The sequence below is a fragment of the Chiloscyllium plagiosum genome, unplaced genomic scaffold, assembly GCF_037043375.1.
Source record: "Chiloscyllium plagiosum isolate Xiang-an unplaced genomic scaffold, Cpla_swu_hap1 HiC_scaffold_10, whole genome shotgun sequence".
Taxonomy (NCBI): domain Eukaryota; kingdom Metazoa; phylum Chordata; class Chondrichthyes; order Orectolobiformes; family Hemiscylliidae; genus Chiloscyllium; species Chiloscyllium plagiosum.
The window spans coordinates 16,205,124-16,227,217 of NW_028270148.1; the positions used below are offsets into that span (position 1 = coordinate 16,205,124).

Sequence of the window (22,094 nt, forward strand, 5' to 3'; positions counted from 1 at the left end):
AGAAAGTTGTTTTGACTTGAATTATTCATAGTTTTTAAAAAAATATATAACCTTGTCATTTAATCCTTTCAACTAATAATTGTAAGTACAGACATAGCTTGTGGTATTTGAAGTCATCTTAGGCAATTCCTCATGATTGAGACTAGAGGAAGTGACGGAAGCTGGTACAATTGCAGCATTTAAAAGGTATCTGGATGGGTATTTGAATAGCAAGGGTTTAAAGGGATATGGGCCGAGTGCTGGCAAATGGGACTAGATTAGGTTAGGATATCTGGTTGGCATGGACGAGTTGGACTGAAGGGAGTGTTTGTGCTGTACATCTTTATGACTTACTCCCAAACCAAACATGAATTCTCGGGTATCTGAAGAGTCAAATGGACGAGCTATAGTCTCCGTCACAGATGAAGCAGATGGGGGATTGAAGGAATGAGAAGGTGGGATATCCTGAGTTGCTGTGCATTTCTTTCTCTGATGCTTGACTTCAGCTTTTTGAGACTTGAAATGTATAGATGCTTACCTGCCATGTCAGGTGATCTTGGGTCAGAGTTTTCCCAGGTTTGTCAGTGGAGTTATAGCTCTTTTTCAATGAGGCAATGGGGGTGTCTTTGAAACATTTTCTCTGCCCTCCCGGGGCTCACTTGCTGGTTTGAAGCTTCGAGTAAAGTTCTTGTTTCGGGAATCTTGTGTCAGGTGTGTGGACAATGTGTGGAGCTAATTGGGCATGGTCAGTCCTTCAATACTGATGGTTTTGCCCTGAGCCAGAAGACAAATGGTCATGCATCTATCCAGCCAATGAATTTGCAGCTTTTTGCAGAGTTGGCAAGGTGGTACTTCTCCAGGGTTTTGAGGTGCCTGCTGGATATAGTCAATGTCTTTGAGTCGTAAGGAAGAGATGTTCTACTATTGTTCTGTAGACCGAGCTTGTTGCTGTGTTTTGTGTCCAGTGCTCAAAACACTTTCTATAAGCTAGCTGTTGCACATTTTCAGGAAACATAATAAATATTTTACATTTTTATGAAAAGTTTTGTCTTTTTAATCTCATTTTTACCCCTCTTCAACAAAAAGTCTTGAATTATACAGTCAGTGATAAAGTGTTCTTTTCATGATGGAAAGAAATTGCCTTGCCTTGAAAATAAGCTGTGTATATCATGTCTTCTGATTTTGTAAACTACTGATTGAGTTTTTTGAAGAAGTAATAAAGAGGATTGATGAAAGGTAGAGCAGTGGATATGACCTATGGATTTTAGTAAGCTGTTCAAGGCTTTGCATGGTAGATTAGTTATCAAGGTTAGATCACATGAAATAGAGGGAGAACTAGCCTTTTGGATACTGAACTGGCTCAAAAGTAGGAGACAGAGGGTGGTGGTGGAGGGTTGCTTTTAAGACTGGAGACCTGTGACCAGCAGTGTGCCACAAGGGTCAGTGCTTGGTCCATTGCTTTGTCACTTATATAAGTGATTTGGAATTGAACATAGGAGGTATAGTTCGTAAGTTTGCAGATGACACCAAGGTTAGTGGTGCCGTAGGAAGCAAAGAAGGTTACCTCGGAGTATAATGGGACCTTGATCAGATGGGCTGAGGAATGGCAGATGCATTGGTGCAGCACCTTGCAAATTACTGAACATCCCAATTTGTGGTCTTATCAAATAAATTTTGACGTTGAGGCAGATAAGGAGATATTCAAACTGTTGACCAAAATCTTAATCAGCAGTAGATTTAAAAACATCTTAAAGTAGCAAGGAGAGATAGAATGTTGGACAGTTTCAGATGAAAATTCCAGTGTTTAGGATCCAAAAGCTGAAAGCACAGGAAACAATAGTGGGATAACTATAATTGAAGTATTCCTCCCTATATAAGCATTTGATTCAGAAGTTTAGCTTGCAATCATTCCATTCAGTTTCTGTTAACAGCTCAGTGGTTAGCACTGCTGTCTCACAGCACCAGGGACCTGGGTTCAATTCCAGCCTTGTCGACTATCTGTGTGGAATTCGAACATTTTTCCTGTCTGTATGGGTTTCTTCCGGGTGCTCCGGTTTCCTCCCACAGTCTGAAGATGTACAGGTTAGGTGGATTGGCCGTGTTAAATTGTCCATAGTATGCTGCATTTTGCAGACTAGATGGATTAGCCAATGAGAAATGCAGTGTTCAAGAAATAAGATAGGGGTGGGTCTATGTGGGATGCTGTTCAGAGGGTCTGTGTGGACTCTTCCACACAGTAGGGATTCTGTGATTCAAGCCCTAGCACGTCGCTTGATAATGCGTAATATAACTCCGTTCATTTTTTTGCAACCCCAAGCCTCAAGAGGTGTGAGAGTTGGAGAGTGGACAAATCTATGTAATGAAGTGAAATGATATAACTTTGGATTGGATGGTCTAAGGGTGAATAAATATGGTCTTTGGCAGTTGGGTCAACCTTACTTGAAGATGAAAATTAACCTCTCATGCGGTGTGTATTCTGTTCATGGACATTGTAAAGCTGATGATTTTCCTGTACCTTAGGTATTCCTAATGGTCGGCAATGAATGTCCCTTTCTCCTGAGAGATCTACTGGCTTCACAAGAGCTGGCTGCTATATTTGGACAAAATGTGGTAAGAATTTTTGCTACTTAAAATAATTTTCTGTTTATCTTTTTAACAGAACATTGCTAAAACTTTATCATGTCCCCTCTAATTAAATTTATCTAAATGATATGTCCATCCCCAGTGTTCTGTGTGAAGTATGTATTAGCTCACGTTCTAGTAAATTAATACTATATGTCATTATCCAAATACAGATGAACGTGCTGCGAGTGTTCTTGGGATCACCACAAAGCTTAAATCTCCGCAACATCTTGTGGCATGGATTTGCTGCTCCTCCAGAAATCCCTCCAATGTAAGTATTTGGTTGCAAATGTCAGTTCTGCCATCCTCACATTAATCTATTATTGAAAATTTAGGATAACAGCTTGCATTAAATTGGATGAAAGCAAGGAATTTACCAAGTAAGTGCAAGGCAGACAAATGGCCCTTTGGAAGATGTAATGGTGACGATGTCAGTTGGAAGCTTGGCCAAAGAAATGGGAGTTAAGGAGGTTCTTAAACATGGAGGTTAGGGTTGAACTTGCAAAGAGTATGTCTGAGGGTTTGGAAATGGATGAAGGGGCACATGCACAGAGGCTAATGTTGGTAGAATGGAAAGTGTCAGGAACTGACAAAAAATTGGGGGAGATTACAGATATGGATTAGGCGTCAGCTTATGATGGAAGGTGTAAATTGAGTCATACAGCATTGAAACAGACCCTTCAGTCCAACCAGTTCATGCCTTACATAATCCCAAAGTAAACTAGTCCCACCTGCCTGCTTCTGGCCCATATCCTTCCAAACCTTTCCTATTCATGTATCTATCCAAGTGTTTTTTAAACGTTGTAATTATACCCACATCCACCACTTCATCAGGAAGTTCATGCCACATGTGTTTTTTTTTTAAAAAAATTGCCTTTTTTTTTAAGTCTCTCTCCTCTCACCTTAAAAATGTGGCCCCTAGTCTTGAAATCCCATATCCTAGGGAAAAGACAACTACCATTAACTCTATCTATACATCTCACTATTTTATAAATTTCTATCAGGTCTCCTCTCAATCTCCTATGGTGCAGTGAAACAAGTCCCAGCCGATCCAGCATTTCTTTATAAATTAGACCTTCTATACCCAGCAACATCCTGGTAAATCTCTTTTGAACCCTCTCCAGCTTAATAATATCCTTCCTATAACTTGGCAACCAGAACTGGGCAGTGTTCCAGAAGAGGCTGCACCAATGTCCTGTACAGTCTCAACTTGACTTCCCAACTCCTTTACTCAACTGACTGAGCAATGAAGGCAAGTGTGCCAAATGCATCTTTAACCACACTGTCTGTGAAGCAAACCCCAAAGAAATACGTACCTGCACCTTTATGTCCTTCTATTCTACAATGCTACCCAAAGCCATACCATTAATTGTATAAGCCCTACCCTTGTTGGTTATACTAAAATACAATACTTGACATTTATCCAGATTGAACTCCATCTGCAATTTTTCATTTTGATGAAGATCCTTTTGTAATCTGAGAAAATCTTCACTGTCTACTATGCCACCAATTTTGGTGTCATTAGCAAACTTACTAACCATGACTTCTATATTCTTAATATAATCATTTATATGAATGACAAACAAAAGAGGACTCAGAACTGAACCCTGTGGAACACTACTGATGACAGGCCTCAAGTCTCCACCACTCTAAAGCAATCCTCCACCACTCTGTCTCCTGTTGTCAAGCCAATTATGTATCCAGTTGGCCAACTCACTTTAAATCCGATGTGACCTAACTTTACTAACTATTCTTCCATGCGGAACCATGTTGAAGGCTTTACTAAAATCTAAGTAAACAACGTCTATGCTCTGTTATCATTGATCCTTTTGGTAACTTAATCAAGTCCAATGAGGACTTTAAAAGTGGTCAGTTGCTGAGGGTGCTAGCCCATTTGGTCAAGAAAAAAACATAATTAAATGACTAATTTAGTTTTCAGCATTCTTGGTATTTGTATAACTAGGGATTCCAGTTTCAACTCGATCGGACAATGATTTGAATATAAAGTGGGGCAGATTTTGAGCTGCTGCATGTGTACGAAACATATGCAAGGTAATGAAAAGAGAATTGCAATTCCTGAGGTCTGCAAAAATGCACAGCTTTCAAATTAAGTCCTATTCATGGTATTTTCAGTTTTTATTAGTCCAGTGTTTCATTTAAAGCAGATTATTCAATCTTTTAGAACACATGATCAATCCTTGTTTTGTTATTTAATTATGTCTAGGTACACCTCTATGCTGCTGTTACTAACAGCTGGATTAGGGCAGAAATTGAAGGATGTCCTGGCTTGCAGAAATCTCTCACTCCTCCATCGACCTTATTTCAAATTGACACAGCTGAAGGAACTTGCTGTCTTCCCTGGTGAGCCGTGTGAAATTTATCTCTAAATTAGTTGGAGCACTCATACTGTCTCAGCTGGTTAAGGGAAGGAATTTCTGAGCTGCAAAACTCCCAGCTCCACTACCAAGTATTTTCATTGATTTCCTGCCTCCAAGCATCAGATTTTGTGAGGGGAGACAGAATGGCCATTGGACATCATTCCATTCCATATCATACCCCACCCAATGTATGCACACATCCCCCACTCCCACAGTCAAAGTGACCCCTTTAAAAAACCTCAGAAGAATTGGTTCTCCTGGGTTAAACTGACTAGCGTTTCTGTTTATTATTGTGACTGCACATTGGAAGGATGGCCATTTGGTGACAGTGCCAAAGGAGATCGGGTACCTGTAAACCACCATGGTGCAGTCAATACCTTTGGGAAGGGAGTGAATAAGAAATAGACCCATTTTGCCAAAACGTTCCATCGTGCACTCAGGACAATTGCAAGAATGCTACATTTCAAACAACAATTTATACTACAGAAGAAAAGAGAGTGTGTTGTCCTATTGCTTTCTTCATGGAACACCTCAGCTAATCAGACTCTGACTTGCCCTTCAATTAGCACACTACAGAAGAAAAGGATACTACCTTGTTGGTAAATTAGACTGTGGTGGAGCTGTTTATATGGAGAAAACAAGAGGAAAGTAGGCACTCTTTTTTTTTTTTCTGTAGTATAATTTACTTTGTTTGAAATGTAGCATTCTTGCATCCATCCTGATGAGTTAAAGACTAAAGATCTCAGTAACATACCTCTCTTCAGCATTATTCAAGTTGTGGAAAACAAATAATGCATAGAATTTACCAATCGAGCATTTAATGTTTTGTATTTTTTTAAAACAGATATTAATGAAGAGGCTATTGCTGCAGCGGAGGATATTATTGAGAAATCTGATTTTGTAGTGGAAATCATGCTGCCTTATTGGAAAGATGCACTTGCAGCTTACAAAGATCAGCGGTAGGATAAAAAGAAAGTTGACTTATTGTGGCATTGCTTGAAACTGAAGACTGATCCAGGAAGTCTTGGAAAAAGTGTTCATTTGTTAGAGGATGCTGCACTGTCAGGAATGAGAGATTACGATAAGGTCTCAACTGCTGTCTTAGGTGGAGTGTCCACATGACAAAGGAGCAGTGCTCCGAAAGCTTGTGGTTTTAAATAAACCTGTTAAACTATAGCCTGGTGTCGTGTGACTTCTGACTTTGGCTATAAATCACCTGGGACATCCTGTCATTGAAAACCCCCACAAAAATAGGATCTTTTATTTCTGTGAAGTTGGAGATGTATTCTTCATTCACACCATTGACTGTGTTGAATTGGTGTCAGAAGTCGCCACTTTCATAAACAGGACATTGATGGTGGTGTTTTGGTTTTACGTTAAACAATCAAAATCCAAGGAGTTATAAGTCTTGGGAATTCACTATCCAAGAGGGTCCTTGCAGTTCAGTTGATGAATATATTCAAGACTGGAATCGATTAGATTTCTGGATTCTAGAGGGACCACTGGATATGCTGGTCAAGAGATTAAATCGAGATTTATCGAAGTTTAACTGGGCATCTTCTGGACTGATTGAGCAGGTTCAGTGGATTCTGTGGCCTTATACTAGGTCCACTTCTTATGTTTTTGTGCAATCCTACAAAAGATACATGGGCAGCGTCTAATTCAGTTCATTTATAATTAATTTTTATCAATTACAATTACTTATAAACAATGTAAATAAAAACAATACAGAGGAAATTTGAATGGGTAAATAAATAGGCAGAAGTTCTTTGGTTGGATTTGTGTACCTTCTCTTTGCAAAAAAAAATCCTGAGTTTCAGCCCTTTGGCAAACAATAGCAAAATACCGGGACTTGAGCTTAGTGATTACAGAGGCGATGATAGACCTCTAAAAGCGTCTCGCCTCAGCAGTGAGAATTTTTAGTTTAAAGGGCTTTGCACTATTGCGTTGCAATCGTGAACTCTGGCACAAGGAGTTTATTTTTGATTGGGGGCCGGGGGAAAGAGACTGACTGGATTGCTGTGGAGGGAGTTGACACGAAATTGATGGGCTGAACAGCTTCCTTTTGTACCTTTATGACTTTAATTCCTTTTCCATATTTTAAACAATTTTTGTTCCTAATTTAACTTTTTATGTTTAAAATTTAAAATCTGCAATGAATACACACCATAGAAACCGAGATTTAGATCTGTTGAAAATCAGCTCAGAATGAACAACAGAAGTGCGTACCTGATTATACACTCATTAATGTTCAGCATTGTTTTAGTGTTAGCATGTTGTGCTGCTGAAGCTTCTTTCAAGTGCATGTGAATCTTATTTCCACAGGTATGCAGACTGTACAATACTGCTTTTACCTCAACTGGAGATGGGCCTCCGCAAATTTTTTACCATTGTTAATAACTGTCCCAATAGGCTGCTGACCGCAGAGGTAAGTATGCTTCTGCCTGAGGGATAGTCTGCTCACCTTCAGGCAGATGTAAACTTTGCCTTACCCAATGAGAGAATTTCAAGGCTAATCTATTGATTGCAATGTTATTTGAGATTTCCTGAATTTTTTTCTTGTTTTGCGAGCATGTCTCTTTGTCTAGCATGAGAAAAGGAGTCTCTGAGCCTCTGCCACCTCACGTGTTGTTACTTCGTGGACATGAAGGTATTGAAATCAGGGCTAGATTATGTGAAGTTCAGTTTGTTTATGTTTTGTAGTAAATCTTAAAAACACGGAAGTCCACAATTGGAAGAGCAAGAGTACTGGTGATGGGGGACACACTTCCTGTGATCTCGAGAATCACTACGCTATCTTCTATTTTGATATAATTTCTCTCCCTTGATTTCAAAACTCCTTGCTGACCTCCATCCCCTTCTGCGAGCTTCAAACTCCACACATCAAACCACATCACCTAATCATTGATTCCTGATTTACCTTATCCCTTAGTTTTTTTTTAAACCCAGTGAACTCTTGATAATTCCCTGCACTCTTGAGCCTTGAACACCAGTTAAACTGTCAAATAGTATGGCAGTGCAACACTTAGAAAATGCTGGACATGGAGGGCTATTCAAAGCCAACAGTATCATGTTTTATACTATCTGAGATTCTGCTCCTTTACCTCAGCAGTAGGAGAAGTCGTCATGTACTTTGAATATACCAGATGGCAGAAGTGATTCAGCTTGTTTTCTGTTCCCAAACTTGTCTATTTCATTGTCATTTCCTCTCGACACAAGCAAATAAACTGAGACCCAAATCTGCAGATCAACTGTGCAGACTGATCGCAATATTTAGTCCCTATGTTCAGTGTTTTGATGAGAAGGGACAGATCCCATCTATAGTTCTATACAGGGTGGACTCTTCATCTCATAGGTATTCAGATATAGCAGTGCAGGAGGCCATTGAGTCCACACTGGCAGCAATCCTATAGGTCTCATTCACCCTCACTCCATCACCTTACCCCTCTAAGTTTATTTCCCTTCAGTACTTATTTCATGTTGTAACTATTCATTGTCTGCATTTCCACCAGTTCTATAGGCAGAGAGTTCTGTCATTACTACATGGCTGTAGCGAAAGTATATTCCTGTCAGGGTGAAAGGAAAGGCTGGTAGGTATAGGGAATGCTGGATGACTAAAGAAATTGAGGGTTTGGTGAAGAAAAAGGAAACATACGTAAGGTATAGCCAGGATAGATTGAATGAATTCTTAGAGTATAAAGGAAGTAGGAGTATACTTAAGAGGGAAATCAGGAGGGCAAAAAGGGGACATAAGACAGCTTTGACAAATAGAATTAAGGAGAATCCAAAGGGTTTTTGCAAATACATTTAAGGACAAAAGGGTAACTAGGGAGAGAATAGGGCCCCTCAAAGATCAGCAAGGCGGCCTTTGTGTGGAGCCACAGAAAATGGGGGAGTTACTAAATGAGTATTTTGCATCAGTATTTACTGTGGAAAAGGAAATGGAAGCTACAGACTGTAGGGAAATAGATGGTGACAGCTTGCAAAATGTCCACATTACAGAGGAGGAAGTGCTGGATGTCCTGAAATGGGTAAAGGTGGATAAATCCCCAGGACCTGATCAGGTGTACCCGAGAACTCTGGGAAGCTAGAGAAATGATTGCTGGGCCTCTTGCTGAGGTATTTGTATCATCGATAGTCACAGATGAGGTGCCGGAAGACTAGAGGTTGGCAAATGTGGTGCCACTATTTAAGAAGGGTGGTAAAGACAAGCCAGGGATCTATAGACCAGTGAGTCTGACGTCAGTGGTGGGCAAATTGTTGGAGGGAATCCTGAGGGACAGGATGTACATGTATTTGAAAGGCAAGGACTGATTAGGAATAGTCAACATGGCTTTTTGCGTGGGAAATCATGTCTCACAAACTTGATTGAGTTTTTTGAAGTAACAAAGAAGACTGATGAGGGCAGAGCAGTAGATGTGATCTATATGGATTTCAGTAAGGCATTCGACAAGGTTCCCCATGGGAGACTGATTAGCAAGGTTTAGATCTCTTGGAATACAGGGAGAACTAGCCATTTGGATACAGAACGGGCTCAAAGGTAGAAGACAGAGGGTGGTGGTGGAGGGTTGTTTTTCAGACTGGAGGCCTGTGACCAGTGGAGTGCCACAAGGATTTGTGCTGGGTCCTCTACTTTTTGTTATTTACATAAATAATTTGGATGCGAGCATAAGAGATATAGTTAGTAAGTTTGCAGATGACACCAAAATTGGAGGTGTAGTGGACAGCGAAGAGGGTTACCTCAGATTACAACAGGATCTGGACCAGATGGGCCAATGGGTTGAGAAGTGGCAGATGGAGTTTAATTCCGATAAATGCGAGGTGCTGCATTTTGGGAAAGCAAATCTTAGCAGGACTTATAAACTTAATGATAAGGTCCTAGGGAGTGTTGCTGAACAAAGAGACCTTGGAGTGCAGGTTCATAGCTCCTTGAAAGTGGAGTCGCAGGTATATAGGATAGTGAAGAAGGCGTTTGGTATGCTTTCCTTTATTGGCCAGAGTATTGAGTACAGGGGTTAGGAGGTCATGTTGCGGCTATACAGGACATTGGTTAGGTCACTATTGGAATATTTTGTACAGTTCTGGTCTCCTTCCTATCGGAAAGATGATTAGATTACATTACATTACAGCGTGGAAACAGGCCCTTCGGTCCAACAAGTCTACACCGACCCGCCGAAGCGCAACCCACCCATGCCCCCCTACAGTTACCCCTTACCTAACACTACGGGCAATTTAGCATGGCCAATTCACCTGACCTGCACATCTTTGGACTGTGGGAGGAAACCAGAGCACCCGGAGGAAACCCACGCAGAAACGGGGAGAACGTGCAAACTCCACACAGTCGTCTGAGGCGGGAATTGAAGCCAGGTCTCTGGCGCTGTGAGGCAGCAGTGCTAACCACTGTGCCACCATGCCGCCCATGTTGTGAAACTTGAAAGGGTTCAGAAAAGATTCACAATGATGTTGCCAGGGTTGGATGATTTGAGCTATAGGAAGAGGCTGAACAGGCTGGGGCTGTTTTCCCTGGGGCGTCGGAGGCTGAGGGGTGACTTTTTAGAGGTTTATAAAATCATGAGAGGCGTGGATAGGATAAATAGACAAAGTCTTTTCCCGGGGTTGGGGAGTGCAGACTAGAGGGTGTAGGTTTAGGGTGAGAGGAAAGATATAAAAGAGACCTAAGAGGCAATGTTTTCACGCAGAGGGTAGTACGTGTATGGAATGAGCTGCCAGAGGAAGTGGTGGAGGCTGGTACAATTGTAACATTTAAGAGGCATTTGGATGGATATATGAATAGGAAGGGTTTGGAGGGATATGGGCCGGGTGCTGGCAGGTGGGACTAGATTGGATTGGGATATCTAGTCAGCATGGACGGGTTGGACCGAAGTGTCTGTTTCCAGGTTGTACATCTCTGACTTCCTCACATCCCTTTACATTTCTTGCCCAGAACCTTAAATCTCTATTCCCCAGTCCTTGTGACTGCAGCTAATTGAATCAGTTTTTAATGGCATTATCGACAACCAAACCCATATGGTTGCTTCAGTTTCTTGAGTTTAGTAGATGACAGTTAAAGCACAAACCACACAATATGAATTGGTTAACACAGAAAATACACAAGCCTTTTCTGAAACACAAAAAATACATCAATCTTCTATGAAGGATTTGAAAGTTGGTAGCAGAATTCTGCAATTGGCGAATTCATACATGTCTGAGTTGGTATTCTTCCCCCAGTGTTGTATTTGTAAAAAGTATACCACAGCATTCTCTGGAAAGAAAAACAGGGAATGCACTTATGATACATTTAAGGTGCAGCATGGCTAGGGCCAGTCACTGGCCCTTCTATGGGGCAGCCAAAGCAGTAGAAGTGGGTGAAAGAAAGGGAATTCAAAATGTGGATGCTCCAGTGAAACTGGTTTTAATTGCTGCATGGCAGGGACAGTGCCAAAAATGCTTTCAAGCAGAAAATTCACTTTTTTTTTTGTTTATACTTAGATAATCTTTGTTTTGCTTTTCCAGTCTACAACACTGTACACAACATTTGATGAGGTAAGTTTGACATTTGTAATGATTAGAAAATGAAGCTTACCTGCTTCAGGGTCATCAGAGTGAAAATCTTTTGATAAATTATGTCCTGTTTCCAGATCCATGCCTTAAAAATGCTGTAAGTGATCCAGGCAGTTTTATTAGCCTCAGTATTTTAACATTCACCAAGCAACATGATTTCTTGGGACTTCCATATCAAAGGAAGTGGCAACTTTAATGCCATCCATGTTGGCACAGACCATGGAAGTGGCAGGTTCCTTGCTTCACTTTCCACAATCTCACATTAAATTTTTAAACATTAAAGGGCAATCTTGTAACAAAAAAATGGTATGAACAGTTCAATTCCATCCATATTAAAAATTGCATACTTACTCAGAGCATGAATGAGATCATTTTGCAGCCAGTGTTGCAGGCTTCCCCAAGATGAGTCTCCAGAGTGGCTTAACTCCACAGCACATGGTTGATGCTGTCAAATAACAAGCTTATGGAAGTTTTGCTATTCCAGAGTTATCACTCTGGAACTTCAGCTTGTCACAAGCATCCTTCTGTTGGATTTCCTAATCTGCCCATCAATGACAGCTTCACCACAACCAGAGTTTCAGGTTATTTGAATTTGACTCAACATAATTTCACTGTTTATGTAAAAAGTCAGTTTACAATTGCATTTGTACAAAAATGTAGGATCCCTAATATTAATTTTTCTCCTATATTGCAATGTTATGGGATGGCATGTGAATATGGCAATTGTGTATCCCTGTATGTAAATTCAAATTGTTCACAGACCATCTGTGAATGCCACAGATAATATCATAACATTTGTACTTTATTTCTTTTTGTGAAATCACGAATCACAGCAAATTTCTCTTTCTGATAGATACTGGCAAAATATCTAGACAACGGTGTTATAAACCACCTTCCGACAGCATTGGGCAATCCCATAATGGTATGTCTTTTTCAGTTGAAGTTCTCATGGCAGTGACATGCACAATAAGAAATCTAGAACTCATTATTCACTGGTTGTACTTACCCAAAAGGAAATACAGATCAGAACATGAAGTGTCGGATTTTCTGTAGATTTCATCTCGTTTGTGATGATGTAGAGCAAATAACCCAAGCAGTCTTTTGTGAAATTGTTCAGTGACTGTCCACCATGTTAAATGGAGGGGAAAAAAAATATAGTCTTTAAAGCTAGTTCTCACTCAGGGATCCGATTTATCCAGCGTTACCATCAGCTAGGATCATAATCTCTCTTCTCAGAAAAATTGACCCATTTCTGCAATCTGTTTAAGGTAAACTAAAGTTCTTCATCCCTGGAGTCATACTTGTAAATCATCTCCACACCCTTTCTAAATTATCGACTCCAGGATTAGCAAAATGTTCCAAAATGAGTCCAAACCAGTGCTTTATAAAAAAATTGTCATAAATTAATTTGTTTTATATTTTATGCCCTTATTTGTGAAGCCTAGGATTCTTGAAAGCAGTTTAACCACTTTCTCAATCTTTCCTGTCACCTTCAATGATTTGTGAATGTATATGTTTCTATTGCCCCCACATCTGTCTTTGCACCTTTTAATATTTCAAGCTATGGTTGCCTTCTGAATGCCATCAGCAATTTGTAAGTTGCTGCAATGGCCTTGATCAGATTTGTTTGCCATAGCAACTGCTTTGAAGGGACTAGACGTGATCAGCTGAATATTGCAAATGAGCTTATCATTCTTGATTTACAGGTAAGCAACCCCAGAGAAAATCTGTTAGCGGATAAAAGAATATCGATTGCATCTCCTGGGAGATGACATGGCTGCGTGTGCAGGGTTATGGAGAATTTTATCGTAATGCTCAAGCCATCTGGAGTGACCATCATGGTCACAGGCAGCATGCTGTTGCAATATATTCAAAGGCGACCTGCTAGCATAGGTGTAACGAATACAAGTTAATAAAAAAAAAGTGAAACCTGGATTATAGCCAAATTGAGAGAGTTATTCTATAGTTTCAATTAAAAATGAAGATAATATGAAGATAAGTAGAAATGTATTCTTTCAGAGAATTGTTATTCTGTGGAATTCTTCCCCTCAAACTGCAGTGGAGGTTAGGTCATTGAATATTTTTAAGGCTCAATTGGATAGATCTCTGATCCAACCTGGCACTGCCCTGTTGAACTGTCTCCTAGTGCGAATGGTTATGCATATCATCCTATGAGGTACTGAGCTCAAAACCCATCAAATAATCTGATTTTGTGGAATTGAATTGGGGAAAAATGAACATTGCCAGACATTAGTCATTGATATAAGATATGTGTCACTTCTTTTGTTTATTGTTGTTCCACATGACATAGGAGTGCAGTAGGCCATTCAGCCCATTGAGTCTGCTCTGGCATTCGGTGAGATCGTGACTGATCTGATCATCCTCAACTTCACTTTCCTGCCTTTCCCCATAACCCTTGTTTTGCTTACTGATTATAAATCTGTTTATCTCAGCGTTGAGTATTTGAGAGAAATCGGATACAAAAGTATTGAGATTGTGCTTCAGTTATGGATATTGTAATACTACATTTGGCATACTTCATAAAGAATTGGTCCCCTTACTTAAGGAAGGGTGTAACTGCATTAGACAGTTCAGAGAAGGTTTACTGGTGGGAATGGTCTGGTTGTTTTATGAGGAATGGTTGAACGTCTTCCTTTATGCTAGACGTGACTCCAGCCTGCAGAGTTCTCCCCTTGATTCTCATCCATGTCAGTTTTACTGGGGCTCCTTGATATAATCCTTAATTTCAAGGGCAGTCACTCTCTCCTTTAGAGTTCAGCTCTTTTAACCATTTTTGGACCAAAACTGACCAGGTTTATTAGTCAAATACCGCCTTTGGTAGGTTACCCGAATGAGGAAATGTTGTGGAGGTGCCAGTATTGGACTGGGGTGGGCAAGGTCAGAAGTCAAACGACACCCGTTTATAGTCCAACAGGTTTATTTGAGATCACAAGCTTTGAGTGCTGTCCCTTCAGGTGAAGCTGAGGAGTGATATTTCAAGGCCTAGGAGCATTTTGGGAAAGAAGGTAGAGGAGGAGGAGGAGGGTGTCGGAATCTGGGAGTACTGGAGAGGGATATTGTGAGATCACAAGGATAGCATCCTGTTTTTGAATAGCTGGTTGAGTAAATTCACAAAGTTTTGTCGTGTCTTTTCTGCAGGAGATTCTCTGGGACCTGCTAAACCACCAGGAGGGTCCTCGGCTCCGGGATCACCTAAGTCACGGTGAAATAGATTTGAAGTTGTTTCCTAGAGAAATGGCTAGTCACTTGGTAGCACTTGCTGTCGTTTTGCTACATCATTGCCATAGAGGGGCAAATGGGATTTCTCTGGTAACAAGATATTTTATCTACTTATTTGCAAACATTTTGTTTTTTTTTTTGGATGTGTTCATCTTCTAATGAATGCCTTTTGTATATCCAGGAAAGTGAGTGTCTGAAAACAATCATGTGTTCTACACATTCCTATTGCTCTCGGTTCCATCCAGTTGGAAAGCTTAAACAGAAGGTACCTGTCACATGAAATTCAAACCTCCAGAGCAATTTATTTTCCTGTCTTTAGTGCAAAGGCCCAATGAAGGTTGTCTATCACTTGGCAGAATTATAATATACTGATCTACCTGCACGAAGCATTGGGAGTGTAAAAGGTAAAGTCGTCATTGTCTTACCAGAGCAAAAGGCTGGTCTCCCACTGGAAAGGAATAACTGGTGGTGGTTTAATTTGTCAGTCACCATGCTTCAGGCAAGGTGAAAGGTTGAAAAGGAGAGTCATTCATGGTAACCTTAACAGGTGGTGGAATTGAGCCCTGTGAGCATCACTGTGCGCATCACAAACCAGCTGTCTAGCCAACTAAATTGGGAGTACTCTATGTAATTTTTGGTTTAATTTGTTGAAAATTGCCTAATGACAGAATTTCTAGTTTACAGCACTTGCTCAAACCTTGGAAAAGATTCTGTACTCTCTGTTCACCCAACCAAACTCGGTGACCGACAGCATTTACAGGAATAGTAACGAGGCAGAACTATTTATAGGATCATTAAATAGTATAACATCGGAGGATGCCATTAGGCCCAAAGAGGCATTGCTGGCTCGCTCAAGAAGCGCATAATTCTCCCTGAATCAAAATCACTGAAACAGATTATCTGGTCATGACAACTTTGCTTTTTCCAGGAGCTTGTTGTGAACAAATTTGTTGTTGCATTTCTGACATTACAGCAGTGACTACACTTCAGTGTGTTCTCTTTCACTCTTCATGTGTTATGCCTGAGGGTTGAATAATCATGAGGCTGTAATTTTGCTGTGGGGTTGGTTGTGGAGGCAGGACCCAACAGCTATCTCAGCCAGTACAGGGACTAAGCCCACTTTGTTACCCACTTTTGCACCACAATTTAACCAACAGTACTAACGAGCCCAACATTGGCTCTGAAGTGCCTTAAATAAATAAATATAAGGTGTTGTCTCTTTTTTCTCTGAAAGGTTGGACTCACTTTCTTGATACTTAACATTTGTAATGATGTAAATTGCATTTGCCTGCCTCCAACATATTGCTACAAACAAGACAATGATAGGGCTTTTTAAAATTCTAAATTAGAGCTATAATCATCTATGTGAGACAGTGTGGGGCAGGCGTCTGAGTTATATATCCAATTGTACTTGTAAAATACTTTATTTGCAGTAAAAAAAACTTCAGAATATCTTCATGTGGTGATTTTTTTTAATATCACTTTTTTTTTAGGGATATTATCTGCTTTTAAAAAGTAGTGTGTTGGCCTTGGTTATATCCTGTGGCGTTGCATTTGTCAGAGTTGAAATAGTAACATATGTCTGAGTCTGGTACGGTTTAGCAACAAAGCTGGCAGGAGGGCAAGTTGCTTGTTTGCTAATTTCGAGCAAAATATTCTGCTTTCTGATTCAACTGCGTCAATTTAGCCCATCAGAAAGTGCAAGAACCTATTGTTACACTATCAATTTGCCCAATCAATCCAAGTGATTTCTTTTCCAGCTTCGATGCTGCCTGGAAAGCCTCCAGAAATGGGGTGAGATGCCAAGACCCACACTTGAACAAGCATTTGATAGACCTGGGTAGGAAGACTTTCCATCAGCAATGCTATTAAAGCCTACCTTGCCAGCCTGACTGGTAAAAATATTGAGTAGCTGGAGTATAAAAAGTTCATAATGAGGTACCTGATAGTGTATGGCTGGTGTTATGGATGCTACGGTTGGATCCAGTGGCTATTGCTTAGGAGAAACAAGTTATCCAAAACTTTCCTGCTTCTGCTTAATCTGGTAACCTCTGCTGTGGTGTGTATGTTAACTGGTATCCGTACTTGGCTATAAGTTGCGCATTGTCCATATAATGTTTTTCTAAATGGCATTTTTTTTCCCATCTTGGCAATTCCAGGGTTGAGTTTTCTACTCAGTGCTGAGTTAGCTAACCTCATTCCACTTTGATTTCTTTACAATTGACTTTCAAGCTTCTTAAAACAAACTTTCCATCTTTCAGATGGTAAAGTCCATTATTACAGTTGTAAAGAAATGGAGCAGAGTTCTTTCTAGTGTCCTTTATCCCTCAATCAAAAAATTAAAATGTCTGGTCATTATCACTTTGGTGTATTTGACAGCTGAGAGTAGAAAGGTTTAAAAGGGACCTGAGGGGCAACTTTTTCAGAGGATGATTCATATGTGAAATGAACTGCTAGAGAAAGTGGTAGATGCAAGTACAGTTACAACACTTAAAAGACATTTGAATAGGTACATGAATAGGAAAGATTTAAAGGGATATGTATCAAACAAATTTGGCAAAGTTGGTCAACATGGGCGAGATGAACAAAGGGTCTGTTTCTATGCTGTATGGTCAAATGTAACTATTTGTAATCGTCATGCTGGAACCGGCAAGTTGATGGAGTTTGGATCAGAGCGATACCTGCCACAGCAATTCTGCTGACATCTGACTGTCTCAGCTGTCATTTGAGGAAGCTGGCAGGAGGCTGGAAAAACACAGCAAGCCAGGCAGCATCAGGAGGTGGAGAAGTTGAATATGAGGAAGCTGGGCAATGTCTTTGCTGGTGGAATCATAGCTGAGTACAGGTCACTACCCTTATGAAATCCGGAAAGAAAGCTAAAGTGGAAATAGGGAAATGTGTTATCAAGAGAAGGGTGCAATTCATGTTCGTCTTCCATGCACGTGGACAACTGGGGAAACGTATTGATTTCTACATTAAATTAATAATGCAGCAACTTGATTATGTTAAGGGAGTAAACATCAGTTATTCACAAGACAAATGTACTAATTATTAAATTATTAGTGGGCGCTAATGCATCATTAAATTCATAACGGGAAAGCTCATTGATTAACAAGTGATGAAGAAATGTTGTTGCTGTTTAAAATGGTTGCTTTGTACCACCACCTCACAGGTCTGATTATTCAGGTCCTACAATCCAAACTGTTCGCCAAAGCCTGATGGAAGGACTTGTTTCTGCTCTAATAAACCGACTGCAGATGGTTTATGATGAAGACCTTGATCCCTTACACTATTTATTGGCGGAGGAGTGAGTGTTATATTTCAGGAATTGTTTTGACTGAATATTTTACTCAGATTTGTTCTTTGCTATAGTGCATTGATGCATGTTTTTTCACATGAGGTTGGTCACTGCACGAGCATGAGATGTCCTGGAACTGTAATGAGCATGATGGAAACACGAGGCAAACAGGAGTAGCCATTCAGCTGCTTAAAGCAATTATTTCTGTGCCTGTTTATTGAGGATCGGTTTAGCTTAGTTGGCTGTACAGTAGGTTTGCACAGTGGTGATTACAATCAGCACAGTTTCAATTCTTGTATTGGCTGAGATCACCATGAAGGCTCTGCATTCTCTGTCTTGCCCCGCACCTGAGACGTGGTAACCCTCAGAATAAACTAACCAATCATCACTTTCTAACGATGGTCCTTTGGAAATATAGTGACTTCCATTTCAAACCTCCTTAATTTCCTCGCCCAATAATATCTATCAACTTTGACATTTCACGTTTTGATTTTACCTCCAGCTTCAACAGCTAAAATTCTCCCCCTAGTTTTCCAGTTTCTGCATGGCTTTACACATTGCTAATTTGATAACATCTTCTAGACTGCTCCTTTGAAATAATTTAAATGCCTCCAATCCTGGGACTTTCCACATTTCTGATTTTAATTTCTTCAACATTAGTGCTATTAGTTGCCTGGGCCCTAACTCTCTAGAACTTCATCCCTAATCATGTCTAGTTTTTTTTAGCCTTCCAAGGCACTCCTGAAAATCTCTCTTTGACCAAGCTTGCAGTTGACTGTCATGATGCCACCTCACGTTCCAAGTCCATCTTTATTTGATAACACTTCTATGAAGTGCTGTGGGACATTTTATTACAGAAGAGACTGTATAAATGAATATTCTCATACTCTTGACCATAGATGTGAGAAATGTCTACAGTGCTGTAGAATTAACTGAGGATACTTCTTCTCATTGCAGGCAGCTTCATCTGGTAGCTAAACTGCTGACCAACCGCATCTGCACTTTGTATTGCCCACGTGTTGTTTTGGAAGTGGTGTCATTGCTGAGGAAAATTGCCTCGCAGTGCTTGACAGTTTCACAGCAGATTATGCATGGTGTTGTGTCTCGCCACCAACAGTGGCTGAGCAAATCCCTGCGCTCACGACAAAGGCAGAATTATCTTCGAATGCTGGGCAGGTGAGGTTTTGATGCAAGGTTTCTTTTATATTTTGAAGTGATTTGAGATCCCCTGATTATTGTTGTTGTAGTCATCTAGTTCAAAAATACAAAAGTGACTTTAATGAAAATGGAGCCCTCTAAGCATTTGTGTGCAACACTAACACGAGTCGACCAGTCTGAATAACTAGAATTGATTAAATGGAATTTAGAATGAGGGTAACATGTATTGTCAGTCTATCTACCTATAGAACAGTGATTTGGTCCAATTTGACACCTTGTGCCAGGGCACATATCACTCCCCTGCCTCCAGCACCAGTAGAAATTCCACATGTTATACGCTGTTCACTTACAAGCTGATACACTGAAAATTCTGAATAGAGTTACATTGTTTATTTCTTGAATATGTTGGAGCTATACAAGAAAAAAAAATCACATGTATCTCTTTCCCTCTTGCCTTTATAGAATGTGGTCATAAATTCCACAAAGGTTTTATCTCCACTGGATGTGTCAACTTTATCGTAAATGCCGTTGGGACTAGTTTAGTTTGGGATTACTGGTTGGACCAAAAGCTTTGTTTCTGTGCTGTATGACTCTATGTAAATCAGTTGCTCCTTTCTGTCACTCTATTATCCCCTTCAGTTTCCTCCTCTTTATCTGTTTTTCACTGTAGCTGTTGGTTTACATGTTGAGACCTTGTCTGTCATGGCCACAATGAGCTGAATGGAAATCTTATGTTTTTCTATGTTTCTGCTTATTTCCAGTTAGTTTCAGAAAACACAAGTCTAGTTAATGATCTTATTAACAGTATCACTACACAGTCGTTTCCATGATACAAAGGGACTTTAAGCATTTTTATTTTCAAGGTGAAGACATTGATAATTGTGCTCAGGGCAGGGAAGGACCATCCTAAATCAGCAAAAACAGGACAGCGAATATTTAAGCAACTGGATATAGGATAGTTATTTTTTCTGTGATCGCAAAATACTAACCATTGTGTAAAACTGAGGGAGCCCAATTGGAAAGGATTATTTACTGTTGAACACCAAAGTAGAGTTACTATTTGTGATGTGCATAGGCTAGTCCCAGCCTGAACAGACAGTTCTGCTGACCTATCTCTGGGTCTGCTTTTTTTTATTTATTAATTTTTTCTTTTAGCTAACCTGTTTTTCTAACCAACCTATTTTGAGTGATGTTATTACACACCTGTGGAACAGGTCGGACATATACCTTGGTCTCCTGCTCCAGGGGCAAGGACAGTACCATTGTACCATAAGAGGACCCTAAAATGCAGCAACACCCCACATACCTAAATAATTCTTTTCATCAACCTGTTCAAACATAATAAAACACACCTCTCGGTACAGGTTGGATTTGAACCTAGACTTTCTCAGTCTGGAGCACTGCTCTGGGTCTGCTGTAGAATTAAAATAAAATGTTTATGTAATCTATTTTTCCAATCAACCTGTTCAGAGATGTTACTGCACACCTATGGAGCAGGTGGGACCTGAACCTGGGCCTCCCAGTCAAGGGATAGGGAGACTACTACTGGACCACAAGGACCTCTGAGGTCCAATTTTATTTAAACCAAGGAACTCTTACTCAGCGAGCTTCACAGGGAGATTAATTATTGATTTCCCCATCGGCTTTGTAGGGGTTATCACATTATTTAACTTTCACTTGCAGGAGATAGTTGACTGCTGTGTTCCTGCCTTTTACTCACCAACTCTACCCACCCCCCCACCCTTTACAACCAATCCTTAGATATGTGATGTCTATGCATGTGTGAATTGTATGTGAACATGCATCTACGGAGAAGCCTCTATTGTTCAAACGACACAGGTGGGCAATATTTTGTTCAGATAATCAAATGCCGGATAACACCGTTTAGCTAAGCATCGAGACCTTGCGATCTTGTTTGGATAATCCAAAATTCGGATAATCGAATGGCAGATAATCGAGGTTCCTCTGTATATGTGTAGAAATGAGTTAGTTTACAGACATCTACACTAGTTCCCATATAGTATCCAAACACATTTTTCTTATTCTTTTGCTTTTTCTTGTTGCTGTTTGTTTCACAACAGCAAAACTTGTTAACAATGCAAGGTCTAACTTGCCATGACCAGGAATGGTACCAGAGATTTGCACACCTATGTATGTGAGAGTCGTACTTGTTCGTGCACAATTTTATTTAGAGTTATAGAGATGTACGGCACGGAAACAGACCCTTCAGTCCAACTCGTCCATGCCGACCAGATATCCAAATCTAACTTGGTCCCACTTGCCAGCGACCCCCACGCTGATTGATGATGTCACTTCTGCCCCCATCATGGCCACTCCCACAGCCACTTCCGCCCCTCACATCATCGCCGATGCCACACCCTCAGTGACTTCCACCACCCCTACTGCCGTGTCTGCCACCACTTCCGCCCCCACCAGCGCCACTCACCTGCATTCTGCTGACACGCCCCCCACAGACCCCACTGTCACTATCCCCACCCCCCAGAACCCCGAGGGGAACAGCACCCCTGCTCCTGACTCTACCCCCATTCCCCCCACCATCACACCCACTCCAGGTACTGGCTCCGACCCCACTCCCAGCTCTACACCCACACCAGCTCCCAGCTCCCAGCCCTGCCGAGTTTTCACCATCCCTCCAGACCTCCCCCTCACTGAGGACGAACGATCAGTCCTCAGCAAAGGACTCACCTTCATCCCCCTCCATCCACGCATCAATGAATTTAATACACGCCGTGACATCGAACAATTCTTCCGTCGCCTCCGCCTCCGAGCTTACTTTCACAATCAGGATTCCCGCCCACCTTCCGAGGACCCCTTCGCCCACCTCCAACACACTGCAT

General features: G+C 40.8%; 1 protein-coding gene across 6 annotated transcripts in view; it reads left to right on the forward strand.

The window, feature by feature from the left end:
- Positions 1-22,094, forward strand: part of LOC122552619 (endoplasmic reticulum membrane-associated RNA degradation protein-like) — a 40,823-nt gene that overhangs the window by 6,075 nt on the left and 12,654 nt on the right. For 3 of the 6 annotated variants that reach the window (XM_043695392.2, XM_043695389.2, XM_043695393.2), the window contains 12 exons: positions 2,500-2,589; positions 2,775-2,872; positions 4,826-4,962; positions 5,824-5,938; positions 7,305-7,407; positions 11,469-11,522; positions 12,394-12,462; positions 14,700-14,870; positions 14,962-15,045; positions 16,541-16,620; positions 17,953-18,087; positions 19,036-19,254. In XM_043695392.2, coding sequence (XP_043551327.2) covers positions 2,500-2,589; positions 2,775-2,872; positions 4,826-4,962; positions 5,824-5,938; positions 7,305-7,407; positions 11,469-11,522; positions 12,394-12,462; positions 14,700-14,870; positions 14,962-15,045; positions 16,541-16,620; positions 17,953-18,087; positions 19,036-19,254 — 1,355 coding nt within the window. The remainder of the gene's footprint in view (positions 1-2,499; positions 2,590-2,774; positions 2,873-4,825; positions 4,963-5,823; positions 5,939-7,304; positions 7,408-11,468; positions 11,523-12,393; positions 12,463-14,699; positions 14,871-14,961; positions 15,046-16,540; positions 16,621-17,952; positions 18,088-19,035; positions 19,255-22,094) is intronic. The other 3 variants (XM_043695390.2, XM_087991155.1, XM_043695391.2) reach the window with 3 other exon arrangements.